Source organism: Cheilinus undulatus, linkage group 1 (assembly GCF_018320785.1).
Source record: "Cheilinus undulatus linkage group 1, ASM1832078v1, whole genome shotgun sequence".
Classification (NCBI taxonomy): domain Eukaryota; kingdom Metazoa; phylum Chordata; class Actinopteri; order Labriformes; family Labridae; genus Cheilinus; species Cheilinus undulatus.
The window spans coordinates 55,272,328-55,294,628 of NC_054865.1; the positions used below are offsets into that span (position 1 = coordinate 55,272,328).

At 38.4% G+C, this 22,301-nt stretch overlaps 1 protein-coding gene across 3 annotated transcripts in view; it reads right to left on the minus strand.

Annotated features, from left to right (window-relative positions):
- bbox1 (butyrobetaine (gamma), 2-oxoglutarate dioxygenase (gamma-butyrobetaine hydroxylase) 1) overlaps positions 1-22,301 on the minus strand; it is a 39,867-nt gene that overhangs the window by 12,147 nt on the left and 5,419 nt on the right. For all 3 annotated transcript variants that reach the window (XM_041790935.1, XM_041790925.1, XM_041790945.1), the window contains exons 2-3: positions 21,813-22,269; positions 18,929-19,043 (exon numbers count right to left, since the gene is read on the minus strand). In XM_041790935.1, the coding sequence (XP_041646869.1) occupies positions 18,929-19,043; positions 21,813-22,217 (520 nt within the window). In that variant the 5' untranslated portion in view covers positions 22,218-22,269. The remainder of the gene's footprint in view (positions 1-18,928; positions 19,044-21,812; positions 22,270-22,301) is intronic.

Below are 22,301 nucleotides of genomic sequence, written 5' to 3' on the forward strand. Positions count from 1 at the left end.
CAAATCTATGTCATCTTCCATCATTCTCTCTGATAAACAATAAATGTGTTTTTCCTCAATGAGGTGAAAGTAGGCTGGGCTTTGCCTCACACTGGGTCCAAACTACATGCCACATGAGCATCAGTGAGAAAAATCAGACTGATTTCCCTGATTCCCATCGTAGTACCCTGACGGTATTTGAGCAATGTGCAATGTTTTTCACCTGTCGCCCCGTTTCAATTTTCCTCTCTGTCGCTCTAATGAGACAGAGGTGGGTAAAAATATCGATTCATTGATGCATCGTGATGTCGATGTGGAAGATTCTGAATCGATTTATAAATGTCCAATAATCGATAATAATTTAAATATTTAATACTGTGGAATAGCAGGAACAAAACAGTGGAACTCTGACACGCTATGCATTAGAGTAAGATTTAGATTACCAGTTGTTCATCTGTGAAAAAGGACATTTTTATGTTTGTAATCTCAGAAATGTTACAAGGAAAGGATGCTGCTACCCTGAATCGATTCAGCGCCCTAGAATCACAAAAAAAATCCAATCATGTAAAGGAATTTTGCTCCAGCCAAACCAAAGAGGATTACGGTGAAGAAAAACAGACAGAACGACTAAGACATGAGTAAATCTCTCCCACATTTCAGTCATTGGAGAGTGAATGAAAACATTTTATAGAAGCAGAAGGTAGAACTTGAAAAAATTTGAATTTTTCAGAATGTTACTGGCTCTAGTATTTGCTCTTCTATACCATGATTTTATTTCATTTATGTGTTAATTTAGATTCATCCTGCAGCTTTTTGTGCCTTTGTTCATAGAGGGGACAGTGGATAGAATCAGTCACAGGGATGAGAAAGTTCAAGTATTTCACTCTGGCGTGGCATATTTTACAAATGACTTGACTCCTGCAGAAGTCTGCACCGTCTTTAATGTTTTGGATCCAAAACAAGTCTACATATCTGCGACGAATGCAGCAGAAGCTGCACTGCTGGGTAGGCATGGGCAACTGTCTCGCTCAGACCTGAAGTCTTGCATGATCTCGTTGTCTAAGCAGGAGAAGAGGGAAGAGTCAACTGCTTGCTCTCAGGCAGTGCCTGCTGCCATCTAGCGGTCAGGGGGTGAAATTACACCACAAACTACCGCACCAACAAAGTAAATTACTGCTTTAAAAAATATTGATACTGCATTTTAAAATATCGTATAGTATTGTGCCGCCAAATGTCAGTGTATCGATATTTTCTTACACCCCTGATGGCTACAGACCGGACTTCAACCCAGCCAATGATTATGTTCCTTTTTTATAATACCAGAGGCCCTGCAAAACTACTGAGAGTTCAGTTCTACTGCATTTATTAGACAGCTACAGCTGCTTGTTCCTACAGAAATGTGGATACTGTTTTGGACAAACCACATGACCATTTACAAAAAATAGCCTTTATAAGGCTTCAAATGCATATCTGCCATACTGTAATCAAATCAGAATAAACTACTGAAGAAACTTTTGAAAATGCAACTTTAAAATGGCAAACCTGGAAGACCGGTAGAGCTGCATACTAGGAAGAGGATTAATCTGGTATGTATTGTGAGTGCTGGAGACACCAAGTCTCATACTAAAGCATACCCTCTTGATAATATAAAACATTCTACTCTGTTACCCATTTTTTCTTACTTTTAATGATATGAATACTTGGGACAGTATATTTTATGCAACAGAGGTGTTAATATGAGTTAAGACAAACATCTGAATTCATCCTCAGTCTATGAAAACAGCATTTTGGTCTGATTTTCTCATTGACTGCATCCAGTTATAAATCATTTACATTTTTTCTCATCTATGTTTATAAATGTCATGAGTGAAGACAGACTGACTGTTATTTAAAACAGCTTTCCTCCCTCTTATTCAGCTTTTACACAGCTGCAAGAACAAAATCTGCTCAATGATTAATGATTTTTGTTCTTGTGAAGACACAACAGCCATTACATTACTGAACTGCCAAGAGGATATTACCAGACCTGCGAGTCCAGACGTTTGAAAAACAAGTAGGAAACTGTGTTCCCATTTATATTCCAGTCAACAATTAGCATGTATGTGTGCATGAATCAGCAAGGGAGCTGCGAGAAACTCACTCCACCCGCCTCTAATTGGACAAACACACCTTTATCTATGTGACCGAGCTGGAAGACAGAGCGGTTAGCCTCAGTCTCTGTCCCAGTTTGGAGGAGACAGAGTGAGCAGTGTTTTCTCACTGGAGAGCTGCAGGCCCTCCACACATACACTAATCCAACTCTACTCCTTCTCCATCAGCAAGTTTAGGTTCCCAAAAAAAATCTACTGAGCCATGCAGTAGTTTGTCAAATGAGGTTCTCGTTGCCAGCCTCGACTCAGTGCTTTCAGTATTATTTAAGTTGCCAAGCAGGAGGTCTTCGCTTTCCAGCAAAATGAAAAATCCAATCATTTTAATAACTCTGCTTTCCATTCAGTCCGATGTAGAGGTGTTAATCCTTCAGAAGAGATGACAGAAAAAAGGGTATTAATTCAAATAAAGTTGATCTGTGTAGAAATATGAGATTAATTGTACGGGTGAAAAATAGTGAAATTTATTGAAAGACAGCCCAGTTCCCCCCCAAAAGAGACATCTGATATGTGGATGTTTTGGCTGATCACCGTTATGTTTGACAAATCTAAGCTGTAAAAACCATCAGCAGTCCATTAAAGCACAATGCATGATGATAAAAACTCAGTTTGACAAATGAAAACACTGAAGTCCAAGTTCACAGTTTAGATTCTTTAAATTCCTTTCTGGCTGATAACACAGCACGTACACGTGTTTCTGTGCACGTGTTCTGCTAAAGCTCTAAATGACGTTTTTAAAAAAAAGAAAAAAAAAAGAAGAGGGGGGTCAGCTTTGGAGAGACACAAGTTTTTCCATGGATGGACCTCCACCGCTATGTTTCCAGGAGCCTTTCTGTCAACCGACATGGAAGGCTAAATTCAGACCAGATGGCAAAAAGGGGGAACACCAGACAGATGGGAAATTGACAAATCAGCTGCTACTTGGTTGAATTATACAACCGGTCAGAAGACTGAATGAAGAGAAAAGTCCAAACCCAAGAGTCTGTTCAGGAGAGCCTCAGGCTGCTTGGTCAGAAAGTTTACAGTAACCGTCCAATAGTAATGGAAGAGTAATTGATGTTCACTGTAAGGTTTCAATACAGGAAATTAGAGTGAAAGAAAATCTGCATTACCCCGAGCAGACGTCTGCCAAAGAGGAAAGTAGTCGTACTGTTCAAACTTTACAGCACATGTATCGATGTGATTTGCAAAGGACTACCATAAATTATATATCAAACAGTTAAATACTGTGAGACCGGGTGTAAGAAGTGTTTCCCACACAGAGACAGTTCTCAGGAGGGCCACCCAGGTGTATCCACGGCAGCTACAGTATGACTGCCAACCTTTTTTTAAATCGCTATCGCATGAGCGCAAATGAGAGAGATCATAGAGAGAAAGGGTCTCTCTCACACAGATGTGAACATATTTTATACACACTCTCAGGTACACACAATACCAGTCTCCACTAGGGCTGAGCCATTTGCTAAAATAATTTAATTGCATTTTTTTTCCCCAAAATATTGCGATTTAATATGCGATTATTCTTGGGTTAATCTTATGTATTTTTTGACACATTCAAGCAATAAATAATCCCATAAATAAGACCATGTGTCTTCAAAACAATGCAATTATTTCCAAAGCAATTAATCCATAGAAGCATGAATCTGAATATGGGGGTGCAACAAGCTTTAAGCTATAAAGGAGGAGGCTGGGACGGGGGAGGTGAGGCTGGCTACCAGCTGGGGTATGACTTTCCTGAAGTAATGGTAGGTTTCATCAGTTTTAGATAGAATTATCTATTTTTGCTCGTATTGCAAATGTGATGTCATTTGCTTTGTTTAAGGGCATTATCATTTTTATGTCACTCATTTTGATTAAGAAAAACATACATAAAACACAAAAAGGGGGATTTTTGTAAACCATTATTAAAAAAACTGACACTTGAATGTTTGCACAATGTGCATAAAATTTCTGCTGCTGCTGCAAAAATGATTAATTAAACTGGTATTTTGACACATTTCAAGTGAAAGAAATATTGCAACTTCTGCGATCTGAAAAATGCAGCAGGCCATATAGCCAGTTTTATCTAATTTGAGGTAAATTACCCAGCTCTAGTCTCCACACACACACACACACAGAAAAACATGTGCATTTTAATTTCTTCAGGTCTATCACTGCTGGTTTTTTGTATTCTATAATTCTATTATCTTAATCCTAAACTCAAATGTGCTTTATCGACATGAACAAATGCATCATGTTGTTGCCAAAGCAGTACAGAAAAAAAATTATACTGCTACAATAACAAGCAATTTTAAAATAACAACTATTTCACAGATGGTATGATAGAAATTAAAAGATTTCTCACTGTTTGTTGGGAGGTGACTGAATGGTTTTCCCTCAGGCTAGGACAGAATCTGATGTATTTAGCAGCATCTATACAGACCATTCTTTGTTTCCCTAATATTTTATTTAAACCTTAAATGTAATAATACCATAATCTTTAATTTGATTATAATAATTTTGTACTTTATAACATGATTTTACTATTGATCATATATTATTATTATTATTTTGATTAGCCTATACATATATATACATTCTCCACCTTTCAGAAAATGTATGCTGAAACAAGATGCTCTCAAATTTTCCTCTCATGATGTCATGTGGGAGTTAGCCCTGCTCCCAGGTTTGGTTGGCCCTCCCTGCTTGGAAGAAAGTGGTAGCTGAGAGGAGGATCAGGAGATCCATTTCCTGAGAAGGGTGGAGTCAGGGGTGGAGTCAGACAGCTCATCAACATTTAAAGCCACAGACACACAGACAGGGGTTTTTAAACATGCAAAAATTCATCAGCAACAAACTTCACAGGTATGTTTTGGGGACCACTGGGACCTATATATCTTGTCTTAAAGGGGTAAAAGGGGCTGCTGCTAGATCATGGAGGAGGAGCTGGTCTAAATAATGGAGAGAAAGAGAGACAGAGAGCCGTGATGTGGCCCTCTGTGTTACTGTAGACAGGAACTGATTTGATTGATGGCACAAATAGGGCCAACTTTTTTTTCTAATTCAAATATCTTGAAGATTTTTTTGTTACAGAATGATTATTTTATCGCTTTTTGGTGGCTAAGAGATGGGTGAAAATGTTTGTGCGAAAAAAAAGTCTTAGTCGTAAAAATCTTTGAGCTTTAATTTTCATGTTGTCCTGAAGGAAAGGATGTTAGTGCACCACAAAGTTGATAGTTTACAAGCTCTTTAAGACAAAAAGCCCAGGTGAGATAAAATGATTAAACCTTAGAGCCTCAGAGTGTTAGTTGTATTGAATTACAAGAATATGAATATTTTAATAATCTACATTATGTAACATGACTATTAATGTAGTTATTCTAACAGTACTGCTTTAGTAATAAAAATCTATCTGTTCATGCCATTAAAGCATATCAGTACTGAGCTACAGAGTTCACTCGTATGTCCCTGCAGTTAATGGACTAAGTTTTTATTGGAGGTTTTCTATATTTTAAACCTCCCTCAGGTTCTTGCATAAACTTCTTTAGATGGCAGAATATACTTTTTCACATGTGCAAACAGTAAGACAATACTCAAGCACTTTTGTTTACATTACATAAGACTATACGCAAACATTTCTGTTTACATAAGATGTCTGCATAGGCAGATGTGGCCACACGTGCAAACTGCTCACGTCTGTATATTTTCTCCTATATGTGGAAATTCACAAAGACAAGAGCAAAAACCCTTGGAACAGGGTGACTGACAAAAAGTAAACATCAATGTTTATCACCACATGGATAGGGAAAACCTTATAAATACAGGCAGAAGAGAAAAGCTGCTATGCAAAACATATAGTCCTGAATCCTTCGTTATAAGCCTGCCAAAAAGCATAGTCCTTTAAGTTACTTATAAACGGGTGTAATGCTTGTTCTTCTGGGGTCAAGGATCAGCTCATTTATGGTGTGTTAAGAGAAAGAAACATTATACAGAGAGCTAAGCCTTCTTATGACCACTTGTCTGTATCTGATTCTCAAGTGTTAACAAGTACCGTAAATAAAGTCATAGTCTACTATAAAGTTAACAGAACTTAGGAATTTTTCCACCCTGTACGTATGTGTGTTAGGTATGTTTGGCCTTTGTCAGGCTTCTGACAGCTCCACAGAGACTTACAGAAAGTTTGGATTAATTAAGATCAGACAGCTGAGGTCAAATCACAGTTAAGAGCCAGAGATATTTTGACCGAAGGTCCCAACAGTTAAAGGTTTTATTTTTTTAGCTCTGGCTGTGACTGGAAACTAGGGAGTTTTTTTTGGCTGTCCAGAGATGAAATTACCAGCGACAGCTGTTATAGTGAGAGAAATCTCTTCGAACCTTTAGTGTCATCATTGTTTCTCTCTAGATGAGGTTTCCAACAATAAATTTAAATAAATTTGTTCAGCATAGAGCTTTGACATTTATTGGCTTTTGCAGTATATTTTATAACAGATTGAGTGTATTCCTTTGTTTTAAAAAATCGAATGTTTTAAGCTTTTTTATCTGTATTTCATAAACGATAAGAGTGGCCTTTACAGCTATGTCCAAACTACATGGAGGCATCTTTTGAAAAGTTTAGGTGAACCAGGGGTGTTGATAGGAGATTTTTCAGGGCTGATACCAAACACAAGTGTATGAGACAAGCAAATCATATTTATAATTGTTGCTTATTTACAATGCCTTTAATAAGTTCCAATAATTTAAATGTTAGATTTAAATCTTTTGTTAGGACATAAACGTTGCATGAAAAACCTGTCCGCTTTATTCCTATTTATCATGCATTACCAAGAAACTCTTGCCTACAAAGGAAGAAATAAACTTTATTTGATGGAGCATTTTCAGTTCAGGAGGACATGGAAAAGCTAAACATCTGGCACACTGGGAGGGGGAGAGCAGCAGTGTTCATGTCGGCAGCTGCTTTTAGATTTAGGCACAGTTGTAGTCTTAGGTCAAAAATAGTTTTAGTTTTAGTCACATTTTAGTCCTTTACCCTCCATAGTTTTAGTCTAGTTTTAGTCACCAAAAGTCCTTACATTTTAGTCTTTACTTTAAGTCACATCCTATCTCCTCTCTTTAAAAATTTGCCGAACTGTAAAAAAAAAAAAAAAAAAAAAAAATAATAATAATAATTTCATAAAGTCAGTAGTCTAATAAACTGAAATAAATCACATATTAGATCAGGGGATCAGAGATCAGGGACACCCACCTGCCCTTGAGGGGGATAAAGTGCATGATGTTGCATAAAGCATCATGTAAAAAATGTGCCTTTTAGGAAGTTTTATAACTATTACTTACATCTAGGCACAAATATCACTTGACAACTAAATTTTTATTTTAAATTGAACTTTCTGACAATGACAAATAAATTGTATGATTATAAATCATATTAAATTTCTCTTTGTTTTTGGGAAAGCATCCCAGGACCCTCCTTCCCTGTCTCGTGACCCCCCTGGGGGTCCCAGCCCCCTTTTCAGGAACTACTGTATTAGATAACAGACTTTAGTAATGAGGATCATTGATTTTTATTCATAATGGTACTCTTATTAACGAACCTTCATTATCAAACTCTTCATTGATAATATTAGTAATTTTAATAGGACTATTGGTGCATTGAGGGGAAAAAAAGAGACAAAACATTTTTAACTGAACTCATGCTTTAAATCGTTTTTATATTACTAATTCATTTCTCATTTAAAGGACCACATTTATTTATATTTCTCGTTAAAAACTAAAATTCAAATTTCTCCATGTGACTTTGAACACATCACAGTAAGTTAATTTAGTCCTTCTTGAGTTGCCAAAAGTCTGAGCCTCTTTAAACACATCATGATGTTCTGGTATTTTGCCTCCTTTGGCTCGCTGATTAGCATTTTCTCACCGATTTTAGCACAGATTTCAACTTTGAATATTTTTAACCATCAGGGCCTAGTACAGGGTTTTGGATGTTTTTTTTTTGTTTGTTTTTTTGTTTTTTTTTATCACTGACCAAGGCTGAGGGGGATTACAGTACAGCAGCAACAGAAGCTAACGTTGGGAGTCTATGCTACTAAACAGCTGGGGGAGATTTCAACGATTCAAAGGTAGGCTGGCTGCATTTTAGTTTACTGTCTTGTAAAGACTACCACTAGAATACAGAGAAAAGCTTCCTGTTTAATCTACCTGAGCTCCTCTCTCCGCTTCACACAACCTGGCTCACCTCTCCTCCTCCTCGCTCTCCTCTGGTTGAATCTGAATGTCCGTCAGTCCAGCATGGACATTTTACTCTTGTCTCTGTAACAGAAAGTGATCTACTTTTCGTCAGAGTTTTATCATCAGAAATCTATTTTTAGCCCATCCTCGTCCCGTCTTCCTCCTTGAAAAAAGGTCGTTAACGAACATTTTTGTCATTGTTTTTGTTAATGAAATGAACACTGGAGAGCAGGAGAGGGAGGGTAGAAAAAGAAGTGTTGGCAAGAGGAGGAAACTGCTGAGTAAAGCTAGGCTAAGGCTTCCATTACACCTGAGCAGTGCCACAGGCTGATTGCCTCCATGCCACACCGCACTGATGCAGTAATTCATGCAAAAGGAGGCCCAACCAAGTATTGAGTGCATAGAAATGAACTTACTTTTCAGAAGCCTGACATTTCTGTTTAAAATATTCTTTTTTTTAATCGATCTTATGTAATATTCTAATTTTCTGAGACACTGAATTTTGGGTTTTCATTATCTGTAAGCCATAATCATCAACATTTCAAAAAATAAAGGCTTGAAATATTTCACTGTATGTCTAATGAGTCTATATAATATATGGGTTTCACTTTCTGAAATGAGTGACAAAAACTATTGAAATTTTTCATGATATTCTAATTTTTTGAGATGTACCTGTATTGTTAAAAACAAAATAACTAAGCAGATCAGCCACTAGGGCTTGATGATAACTACTGTACTTATAGAAGACAAGCAATAGATAACAGCTGGGATGTCTAGCTCTTCTGACAATAGAAAGTTGTCAAGATGCAAGACTAAACTTTAACATGATACTGATAAAAATCAAACAATATATGTTTATATGAAGCAGCTGCTACTTTGCAAAAATAATGCTTATTTTCAAAAAATTCTACAATTCTGTTTTCACTTTGTCATGATGGGGTACTGAGTGAAGATTGATAAGAACAAAAACTATTTTTTTAGATTATAGCATCAGGCTGCAGCTTTAAAAAAGAAAATAAGTGCAGTGGGTCTGAATACTTTCTGAATACACAGTAAGACCCATACACAAGGTTTACCAGACACATAGAGCTCATAATGTCTTATCAAACTGCTTTATTTCAGGTGGTTATGCTCACTTCTCAGGATGACCTTGACTCTGATTTTGTTCCGTTACTAACACACAATGTTAGAAACCAACTGGAGGAGCCAGAGGAACAAAAACAACCTGCAAATGATTATAGTACACAGAGGCAAAAAGCTTGAAGTTGTTTCGTTTCTTAACACATGGTCAAACTACTAATCAAGCATGTGATGTGTAAAATCTCCTCAGACTTGCGGGGTGGAGAGAAGCGTCCAAAGAAGCCAGGCAGTGGTACTTACTCTAATAAGGACAACTTCATTTCTGAGCGATCACAGCAAATCACTCTACTTGTACCAAAATGGCGTATCATTACAGCTTGTTGAGAGTCAGCAAATCATTCAGTTTACGGCATCAGAGATTGGACAAAAAGGCACCTTAGAAAGAAAACAGACCGTTTAGAAACTACTGATGTAGAGGTGTGACGTAAGCTGCAGCATGAGGGCATGAGAAATAAGTTAGAAGCTATGTAATGTGGCAGATTTTTACCTTTTCAAAATTCAATTTAACTTTATCACATGAGGCTTTAACTACCAGTGACGTGGAATTAGTCATGAGACCCACTCAGAATGAATAAACATGACAAGCGCAAAATGGGAGGTCTGAGATGATGACAAGGTTCAAATATTAAAAGCATCTGGCAGGCATTTGAGTAAATCACTGACAGATTTATCGGTGAGAGGAAGAGTCATTGCAGATAAGGCTGTGAGTGACAAAAGCTTTTGGCGTTCTTGAGAGAAGCTCAGCATCATGACTCTCTTCTGAAGAAATGTGAAATGTTCAAAGCCCACGTGTCAGCAAGTAAACAGCACAATAGTGAATGCAAAACTTCCTGAATCTTTCTATATTCTGAATTCTGTTCATATTAGAAATGTTTGACAGCATGCCTGTCATGAATCATGTCAGATTTTTCTATATCCAATTGTTTGCATAGCTGAATAAATGCTACACTTAACTATGAGTTTCCTCTTGTTTGCGCTCCTTGAGTTAAGTCCAGTGATTCACCACACAGAACACTGAATTTTATCATTTTTCTTTGGTGGATTTGATCTGAGGCTGAGGTAAAAGTTACAACACTGTGTGACATCCAGGAATGTAAACTCTTGCTAAAGCAGCAAGTCTACTGAAGGAATACTGTATTATAAATCATAAGCCTGATTTAGACTGCCATTTTAATACACAATAGCCATGTCCCTGTGATGTCTCTTCCTCAGTATAAAAGTCACAGAGTTATAACAGGGTAGGCTTGGGCGGTATCCACTTTTTAACACCATCATACCCTCCCCAGATTTTACTGGGGTATACGGTATTACCGGCACCACAGTATTACCACGTCCACAGTGCTTCATTTATTCCTTTATCAAAAAGCTTCAGTTTGAAAAAAAATTATAGGGAGGCGTTTGCAGCAGCTCATGAAGAGATTAACAGGTGAACATGTTCATCATAGAAGTAAACATTTACTTCAGGACACTGGTGCAAACGATGTTTCTCTCTTTTCTTCTCCACACAGCAGGCGCTTTTTCCTCTCTCTTCCCTCCGCTCGTTCCAGATCATTATGAGACATAATAACCTATTATCATTCCTCTCTCTCTCTCCTCTCTCTCTCTCCCTCACTCTCTTTCTGTCCGTGTCTCTCTGCGTAATAACTTAAATATGACATCTTTACCCTATTGTACGAAGATGAATTAAAATAAAAATCCTCAATTGTTATTATACTATATCTGTGAGTGTGAAGCAATGTCCCGTGTGCTTCAAAACAGATAAAGATCAACCTTAAATTTTTATATCTGACTTTGCTGCTGCAGCACGCAGCACCTGTGGTTATTAACAGCCTAAACGTGAACATTCCTCATCACTAATCTACACACAGAAAGAAGAATTAGCGTGTTTTTTAAACTCGCGATACTGTGGATCACAGTACAACCAGCAGTGCACTTTAACAAAGATTTTAGCGAGGAGTACACTGCTGGGCCAGCGCTATGGCAGCCAGGCCATTGCGCGCAGCGCACGAGTTTAAATACTCCGCTATAGCTCTGAGCGCCTTCATCATTTGCCAAATTGAAATGAATCATCAGCAGGATTTCATTTATCATGTCAAAGCATCTTCTTTAACTGGCAGTGGTGCTGCTGGTGGAGAGGGACACGTGTTTTCAAGGCATTTGTTTAAAAAAAACTGCACTCATCACATGGTCTCTTGTTAATGATGGTGACTAAGGCAATACCGTGGCTATTTTTTAATACCCCGGTATATGGTATTACCGTATTACTGCCCAGTCCTATAACAGGGGAACAAAATGATCCATTGCTGCTAGGGATATACATTTAAAGGAAAACCAATTATTTGAGGAAATACAATTGTTCTGTTATAGCAGTTGCTAAGGGGGTGAAAGGGGTTGGCGGAGCCCTAGGGTGCGGTGTCTGTCTCCCCACACCCTAGGCCCCATTCACACGACAACGTTTTGCTTCGTTTTCCATTTTTCATTTCCAAAAAGGTCCATGTTCAGACGGCAACATTTTCAAAATTATCTCTGTTCACGCGAGACGGCGGGAAACACCAAAAACGATGTACTATACATGCCAGGCCAGTAGATGGCGGTGTGATTTTGCAATGAACCAAAATAAGTGCATGCCCACAGACACTTCTTTCTTCTTAACGTAAGTAAGAGTGCAGCGCTATCCCACTATCACCCCTAAATACGAAATACGTCTCTGTTGATCCAAATGATGTTGAAGTAAATCAACACTTTGTTGGAAATGTACAGTTAAATTCAAAAGCCTGAGTAGCATTAACAGTACACTGGTGTCATGTTACAATGTTACAGACACTTTTATCCAAAGTCAAGGACCTGACTGGGATTCGAACCATCAATCTCCCAGACCTGGGGTCGGGTGCTTACTCCCCATATGACATCACATGGGGAAAATCTGAGAATGGCTTGTTTCAGCACACATTTTCTGAAAGGTGGAGAAAGAAAGGGTGGAAGGAAATGCATTTTTCTGGTATTTGAGGGGATTGTGGACAGGCCAGAGGCACATATTTTTGCTAGAAAAGCCTGAAAAAGGAATTTTTGCATAACATGTCCTCTTTATTAGTAACATACAAACCATGTACTTGAGTTCTATGGGCATTTACCTACCGGCCACAGTCAAAATAATCCAATATTTTAATAGACAGACCCACAAATGATTTCCCCCAAAGGAGAGCAATTCAATAGAAACTACCAACTGACAAAAACTTTCACATAAAGTCCTAAAGTTCTAAATTACTATTAAAGACAGTGACTTCAGATTTACAACAGAACTAGTATTCTTTACAGTCTGCAACATCAGGGAGTTTGGGTTTAAAGTCCTGGTTACACATGCCTACAGGCTCTGGGATTTGTTTCGTTCCTAAGGAAGGAAATACTGACAACAGTGAGCTTGTGTTTGGTAAGAACATGCAGATCTTTTCTTGACCCTCACCCTTAAATCAGTTTTCCATATGGCTGAAACAGAACCAGAGACTGGGGGTCTGAATGAGGTTCACATTTATACAGATGTCAGCCTTTCAGAAGGTCCACAGCATGCGCTGTTTACAAAAGAAGACACACTGTACCTCTGTAAGGTTTTTTTTTCTGGAGTTGGAGAACAGCTAGAAGAGCTGATGAATCACATGAGAATTAAATACTCTATATTAGATATTTGAAAATAAATGCCTACATAAAGAACTAACCCAACAGTTGGAGTAGATGGTGGGTCTATTAAACTAAATTTACTGTCTAAGAATGTTGGAAAGAAGACATTTCTCCATTAAACTACTCTATAATGGGTGAGAGAGCAGAAATTCAGCAGAGCCTGGCTGATTCTGTATATTATAGGGATGAAAACATTTTTATAGTGTAGTAAGTGCCCTTGAATAGTACCTCTTCCATGTCTCACTTCAATAATAGCAGCTGCTCAACTACATCCTGCGGTTGGAGTTGTACAACACCATAGAAACGGTAAAAGCAGAAGAAAAAAACATTACTTCAGACATAAAAGCTGGAGGTACAGAACTGGCTGAATAATATCCCCAGAGCTCCAATTTTCGTATTGACCTCACAGTGTCCCGTGTGCGCTCGACTCTCACTGTTGAGAACGCTTTAACAGGCACACTTGGGCCTGTAAAATGAAGGTGCACTGCATGAAAAAGGAAACAGAAATTCAAACTGTGGACTGCGCTTCAGTGGGTTAACGTCACGGAGAAGTAAAGGAGGGGAACAGGAGCAAAATCATCTGAGGTGAAGGCTGTTCATCATCCATCTTTTGTGAACATTTTCCAGTATTTTTCAGCACAAAGAATTTCAGACTGGCACTCAGGAGGAAATAATTAAACCCAGTGAGTGGGTGTGTGCACGTCAGCTTTCATTGTGTTTTAGTGGATGAGCTTAGCAGTGTCTTCAAGGAACGCCCCTGGCTCTGGGCTTAGGCAAAAAAAAAAAAAAAATCTAAGCTACCAAATGATAATCTGTCTGTGTGTAATCTGCTATGAGGGAGATCTGTTCACACTTCAGCATGAGTAGACGACCTCTGCTACACACACATGAACACTCCACCTTAATAAGTCTGGAAGAGAGCAGGAGCCGCTCAGCCCTGTGGGTCCTTCAGGACCACGTGTGTGTACACAAACCGACTACAGTCCATCCCCCGCTCCACTGAAACGCCGCTACCTTGTTCTACGGCTACAACTTTCTCCTCTGCTGTCTTGCAGGCTGTAAAGTGAATTGGGCCATTGTAAATGTACTGTAAAATGACTTCTCTTTCAGATCTCTGGAAAAGAAAACCCTCTTTCCTCAACAAGCACATTACGTTTCTAAGAAAGAAAATGTGTTGAAAGACGGGTTTAAATCAAGGGCATCTTTCCTCCTCAGGAAAGGTAAACAGATAAAGTCCTCTCATTTTTATCATGCATGTAAACCTGCTGAGATTTCATAACAGACAAGGATATTCACAGCCAACCTTTTCCTGCTGTTTTCACATACTAACAGAATATTTTCATAAAAATTATAAGGCCAGAAGCACGCCTAATTAACCCATTTAGACTGTAGAACACCTAAAAAACTCCCTCTGAAGCCCAAGTGTCTGAAAACAACATTGATGGTTTTGATTAAAGGGGACATATTGTTCCTTTTTCAGGCTTTTCTAGCAAAAATATGTGCCCCTGGCCTGTCCACAATCCCCTCGAGTACCGGAACCCCCCCCCCCCCCTTTCTCCACCTTTCAGAAAATGTGTGCTAAAACAAGCCGTTCTCAGAATTTCCCCTCATGATGTCATGTGGGGAGTTAGCCCCGCCCCAGGTTCGGTTGGCCGTCCCCGCTTTGAAGAAAGTTCCGCCCTCCTCTCCTGATCTCTCTATCAGCTGCAAGCTGAGATGCTGGATAGCTCAGTGGGTTACCTAAGTCCAGTCTAGTTTGGGACCTTGGGCAAGGTTCTTAACTTTGGATAAAAGTGCCTGCTAAAGGCCTTGTAACATTGTAACACCAGTGCCACATCCATTTCCTGACAGAGGTGTGGTCAGGGGCGGAGTCAGTAACATCTAAAGCCACAGACACAGAAACAGCTCGTTCTGAGCAGGGCTGAAACAGAGAAGTTTTTAGACAAAAATCCAGTACTGGAGAGCAACAAACTTCACAGGCATGTTTTGGGGGCCTCTGAGATTAATACAGACTTGTCTTTAAAAGGTTAAATATGTGCCCTTTAAAAAACTCCACAGAAATTCAATATTTACTCAAAAATTTCTATTTCTCAGCCTCTACCGAGTCATGAAGTGAAAAATTCATTCCAAAGCTCAAACCCTTGGCTCCAACTGAAAATAACTGCTTTTTCCCAAAAAAATGTGTTATCATCTTTGAAAATCATCAATTCATCGAGTCAACTCAACGTCCTCCCGTTCAAACATGCCCCTCATCTAGTGAGCCTGTGGGTCTGCAGGCACATCACAATCTGGGTTTGTTATCATTGTTATTATTGTTTTAATTACTGCTGTAGCCTAAATGTCTCTCCCCTCGCTGTCAGTCTTCGTCTGTGTTGCTGCTCAAATTAAACATTTTTTCATCCATCATCTTTACACATTGAGGCTAAAGAGGCTGAAACGAGAATATGTTGGATCCCTTCTGGCATGTACTTTAGCAAATCAAGTTACAGTTCGTCAGTCACTTGCCTTCAAAACAACAAGATCATCCAAAATGTGCTGACACTGTGTCAGGGCTTAAAGGTATACAGGTGCATTTCAAATGAATTTCAATATCATTAAAAAGTTATATCTTTTCTTGTGATATAATTCAAGAAGTGAAACTTCCATACCCTAGATTTTCTCATCTTCCTCTTATATTTCCCTAGATATTCTCTTTGGAGTTTCTGGAGGGGCTTGACATTAAGAACACCACACTTGTACTCCCTTTCTGGACCTGTCTGCATGGTGGCTCTTGATCCACTGACTCCAGTCAAAGTCCACTCCTTGTGAAGCTCCCCTAAGTTCTTAAATCTGCTTCGTTTGACATTCCTCTGAAGACTGAGCTCCTCCCTGTTGTTTGTACACCTTTTTACCACACTTTTCCCTTCCAGTCAACTTTCCATGAATCTAATTTGATCCAGCCTCTGAGAACAGCCTGACCTTTCAGTAGTGACCTTCTGTGGCTTACCCTCTTTATGGAGGGAGTCAGTAATTGGCTTCTGGATTTTTTTAAGTCAGCAGTCTTCCCCATGATTGTGGTTGTGTGTACTGAACCAGAGTGAGAGGATGAAGGCTCAGGAAACCTTTGCTAATTGGACTTTTCCACAATATTCTGATATTTTGAGATAATGGATTTTAGATTATTTGTGAGTTCATATTCTAATTTTTTAGACGCCCCTGTATACATGAGTGCTGCATTCAGTTTACATTATTTTAAGAGAATTTCAACAAGAAAGTAATGATGGGAGTTATAACGAAGACTGCTGAAGAGCCAAACAGTCACAAACATGCCAGATAAATATATAACATAAGTCTTTCTTATTTCAAATTACTACAGACCAGAAGTCTGATGATGGCCAAAAGATAAGACAGGGAACTAAATGTGTCTATCTGTCTCAAAGCTGAAGCAGAAAGTTTGGACTTTCACTTTCATACTGACTGAAATCGTTGGAAAGAACCCAGCACCCACATTGAGTGATTATTTTCCCACAGTAGTCTTCATCTCTTCACAAGTCACAATCTCTGACACTGAATATTTCATCACATTTCTGTGTTGAAAAATAAAACTGGGAAAGGTTAAAGAAAATTTGAATGAACTTTTTAGAATAAACACACGTTTGGGGGAGGAGAGCATAGGACAAACTCTGGAATTTTTATGTAAATAAAGAAGGGGCTTTTGAAATGTATAATAAGTCCTTGATAAGGGTTGTGGATGCTGCATAAAAAGTGTAATCTTTGTCAAACTGGTGTGTTTGTTATTTATGTAAGAGCAGTTAAACCTTGCTGCTTCGCAAACAGACAAATTGCTTTTCTAAGATAACACTTGGATAAGCTGTAACTCATGGCAGTGTTTGATCGTTCTGTCAATTCTCAGACATCTGTCTCATGATTTATAGCCTCGTCTCAAAATATTCTCTTTGAACATTACGTTTACCGTTACAGGGAAATTAATAAGCAATGGCTTAAATTTGAAATAAACGCAAGATAATTATGCCCTAATAAAACACAACATTCCCAGTAAGTTTAAGACCAGTGCGGTCTAGATTCTGCAGGACATTTTTAGCAGCAGTTTTCATTTTTCTTTTTAAACAGTAACATAATGACTTCTTGCTGACATATGCAAAGTTACTCGTTTGATAGAAAACAAAAACATTTGTGTTTTCGATACACAGGAAAAGACAATTTAAATATTTAAAAATTGCTTTAGTAACCAGACAGGCTTTAATCAGAGCAGTCCTACTGAGCAGCTTAAACTATAATGAGGAGGGATAGGAATAGACCCTGGTTGTTAATTTCTTGTGATTTTGCTACCCTTTCCTATATACCTTATTAATACTCCTTATCCATATGTTTTATGGATACTCATCAGTATTTTTCTATTGTTTGGTGCAAAGACAAAATGACAATACACATTTGGGCTAAAATAATAAAGTGTGAAAAGCGAAGAGTCCATCTTTGTAATCTATTTTAAAACACATTCATTTTGTTGGATAGATATTTGTATCTCTCATATGTATGTAGAACTAAATAACAATATAAACACAGTACGAAAACACTTCCGTTAACGCTTTTTTAAAGTAAAAGCCCACTTTAGCATTTCTTTTGAGAAACTCCATTTGTCTGTACACAATACTTTTATTTTGAAAAGCTGCTGGCACGCTTCCACCATACACTGAATCCAGTCACTTGTAGGGAGGTTAAACTTAAGAGGGATGACAGAGCTTTGACAGCAGGGCGACAACGACAACAGGCAGCAAACTTGTGTCTGTTATGAAAGCAATTATGGCAGCAACAGCTGCAAGCAGAAAAACATACAACCTGTCTGACAAACTGGTTACTGCATACCAATGTGAGGAGCACTAGTGACTCACAGTACAAGTGCAGATCAAATCATGGCAGCTTCCTGGTGAGTTTATGAGCTCAGATTTACTCAAAATGCAGACATCTGGGGATTTTTTTTGGTTCAATATACATATGAGAGATGCAAATATCTATCCAACAAGATTAACTTGTCTGACCATGCAGGGTTCCTTTTAAGACAAGCTGCAGGGACTCGTATTACAACAGCTGTTTAAAGGTGTTGTAACTCTCAGACGACGGCCACTGCTAAAGCAAAGTTAAATAATTAATAAACGTGGAACCTCTGAAAAATCTGTCACAATAAAAGTCTGTGGTTGTCAGTTGCTTTTAGTGTGAAAGCCCACATCAGGAAATGTAAGTCAGTTTCTATTTAGTAAACTTCACCTCTGTTGCTTCATTTTATTATATTCCCTACAAATATCTTGTTTAGTGTAATCATTGTTTTTTTTCAATATTTGAAGAAGGTTTTTTCGAGATATTTATTTCTAAATATTTACTTTTTATACAGTAATACATTTTTATTCTGAATATTAATTTTGCGGCAGAAGCCCTGAGCTGCTGATCGTTGTTTACAATTGTTGGTGCTAGTTTTACAGTTCATTACAGTTTTAAATATTTAATCTGAAAACATGATATTTGCTGCTACCTGTACCAATGTTAAGCCTGCATAAAATTCAAATACTGTACATTTATTGGGAATGATATTAAATTCTAGGTATTTCAAAACACTTTTTGATCTTTAAATAAAAAAAAAAAATCCTGTTTCAAGTTTACTAGAGCTTTGTGTAACCTTACAAATAAAACCACCAAAAAAAAAAAAACAACATTAATTATGATTAAAAAGCATATTGGAATTCATATTTTGTTTCATTTATACTTGTAATGTTATATACCAAATCTCTACTCACCATTGAGGAAAAGTTCTTCTTGCATTGCTTGTCTGGCAGCCGGAGAGAAACAGCGTTTCTTCAGCCACTCTGCATCAAACACACTGGTGTGCTGGTCAGGCCACACAATGGACACCTGTGGAGAAGAAAACAGCCGACTGATTACATGAGCCAAAATATTTCAGCTCCTACAATTTTGTTCCAAAATAATTAATTACATTGCACTAATGCAAGAGCTAGATTAGACTGGTATTCTCTCTTTTAATTCAGATGGTTTTCAGAAAGAAGAATGTGCTCCACATGAAGGTTAAGCATTGAATAGCATTATTTTAATCATTAAACAGAAAAAGAATTACACACTAAGACACATTTATATTTCCTTCAGGGAGCTGTACATGTGAGAGCTTTAATAAAACATCATCATGTAATCTTTTCAATAGTCTGGGGTGAAAATCATGGTTGTTATAAATGAAGCAGATGTTTACCCTAATAGGCCACCCAGTAAATCTTGGTTCAGAAAACATTAAACAACAGGAAATTTACTGCATACGATTTTTTTATAAACAAAAGAAAATGAGAAGCAGCAGCTTGGCACCATTGTCTTGTCACAGGGATCTGTTTATAGCTGTGTCAGATTTCAGGGGATGGTCCTCTAAAGCAGTGGTTTTCAACCTTGGGGTTGAGACCCCACTGGGGGTCGCGAGACACTGAGGGGGGGGTCACTAACCTGACACGCCAGATGGATTTGTTTCACACATCCATCTGGGAAAGCTTCAACAGGAAACGTTTGAGAAAAGGCAGAGCCTTTGAAAAAACTTGGAGGGTGATTGGGTGAACATTCTGTCTGTCACATCTCTACGGGCCAATCAGAGCAACAAAACACGTGACGTAGCCACTGTCGAGCTGTGTGTGCGCAGCTACTGAGGACTAACGCGAAACATGGCAACTATAGACATGTCAGTACCCGACTTTTGTTGTTTTTGAAAAGAAAACAACTCACTGCTGTTCTTTGTTCCTCTTTTCACAAAGAAATGTTGTCAAGTTCTGATAAAACTGGCACTTTAGCAGCATTCATGCTAATCTCTTCCTCCATGACTCCATAACGGGGGTCCCCGATCTCTGGCACCTTTATTTTGGGGGTTGCAGGCTGAAAAGGTTGAGAACAACTGGTCTAAAGGACACTGCTCATGAAGGTGGCTGCTTTGGAGGACATAAAGGTCAAAATGAACATGTGTTTCAGCCTAAATTAGATCAAATAACCTCACTGTACCTCACAGTTTGTCACCAGGCAGTTGGCCTCAAACAGTCAGTAGAATATAAATGGCAACTATAAATAAAGTCAACAAGTCTAATTAAACCAAAGGTGATTTTTTTTTACTTGCAAGTGACAAATGATAAATAAAAAAGCCCAGGGAAATTAAAGAAAAGAAGAAATGTCCGCACAACAGATTTACTAATATATTAGCCGATATTATGTTGATAAAGGCTTCATATCTTTTTTAGTATTTGCTTAGTATAAACTTAGCATGAAAGTAAGAACATTTGTGTTATTTCTTTGTTGTACAATGCTCCTGTGCAATAAATGGCATACCGTTGGAAAGCCTGTTTATTCCCCTTTTAAATGATGCCACATTTGTAAGGCATTTGTGGGATGAGCAGCAGAGCTGAGTATAAGGGTTGCGTCCATGAAAAATGTGGACATCAGGACTCATCTCTGAACATAGCAGGTGCCAAACAGGCATCTGATTGTAAGCACCACCAGTACCAGAAGCTAAAAAGAAGAGTCAGCAGCAAAAGCAATCAGGCTGTTTGGCATTGGCAGAGATGATGTGGCAAATTTTTCATGGGCACAACCCTCAAACTCAGCTCTGCTGCTCATACTACGAATGCATGTTCTTTACAAATGTGGTACCATTTAAGAGGGAAATAAACAGGCTTTCCAATTGTATAAATGTTATTGCCAAGAAGCATTGTTATAACAAAGATAAAATCTACCAGACACAAATTTCCTTACTTTTTGTTCTAGTTTATTTAGTTTTTGGACTTTTCCCTTTATCTGGAATGAACAGGACAGAGGACAGTGAAGGGGATCAGGGAGAGAGATTGGGGTATGAAATGCAGGGTAAGGAGCCACAGGCTGGGCCTGAATCTGAGCTACCCACTTAGACAACTGGCTTCTGTACATGGGGTGAAACACAACCACCTGGTTGTCTGCAACCCCAATATAATTCATTTTAAATATGTATTAAAGAACACAGTTCTTAGAATTATTAAGATAATGTCTGTTTAGACTGTATGTCCACCTACTGTGCTCTAACTTCACTGTTATGAAAAACTGCACAGTCTAAACTTAGGGTATCATGTCTTAGTGCTTGGCCCTAGGTGCTCGCTGTTTCCTTACTTCTTACTCAGCTTTTATAAATCATTAAGTCGTCATTTCAGTATATATGTATAGACATTTTGGCAATGTGTGAATTTACCCCTCTAAAATCTATGACTGCTTCAGAAATTTCCAGAGCAAATCAATGGGCAATCAATGAGAGATTGCATGCCCGAGCAATAATAATTGAACTGGTTTGCTTTTTGTTAGATGAAAGTAAAAGTTAATACACCTATTGTATTTATAATTACCATCATGTTGGATTGTAAAAGTGTGTCGGAGAACAAATGCAGAACTTACAGAAGGTTAATTTTGCAGAAGGTTGTAGGCTTTGTAAAAATTAACTGGACATTTCCTTGGCCAGTCAAGGTTACAAATTAAAAATCCCCTCTTTTTCTAAGTAAAAGTAACCCATACCGAGAGTGAGAGAAGTCTCAAGTTTATTTAATTGTCAGTCTACATATATGTAACAGACTTACAGTGAATGAAACTGTTACTATGAACCAGAGAGTAAGTCAGACTTACCTTGTTGTCATTTTTGACCTCCACAACATCGATGCCTGTGTGAATATCCAGATCAGCCATCAACAGTTTCCGTGCCAGAGCAGACTCCAGAGTACACATTGGACACTGGCAGTTGTCCCTCAGCCAAGTGAATGGGTACAGACTTTGGCCTCCATCCTCCCACTCCACCTCCAAAAGCCTCTCTTCATCCAGAGCTCGGACATGCCTCACTGAGTGCCGAGCCAGAGGGAGGGAGGCAGACCCTAAGGTCTGGTGTCCACGAAGCTGCGCTGAAGTCAGACAAGAGGATAGAGGACCTGGAGCTTTTCCTGCTCTATGACGAACCCTCAAAGCCTGGCAGGCCATGACAGAGGTGCTCCTCCGCAGAGCAGGCCGGGCAAACCGGGAAAAAGTATTCATCCACATTTCTGAATTCTCTCCTTCAGGTGACCAAGTCTACTGGAAGGGGCAACAAACTCTGCAATTAATAAGAAAACAACAAAATAAAAA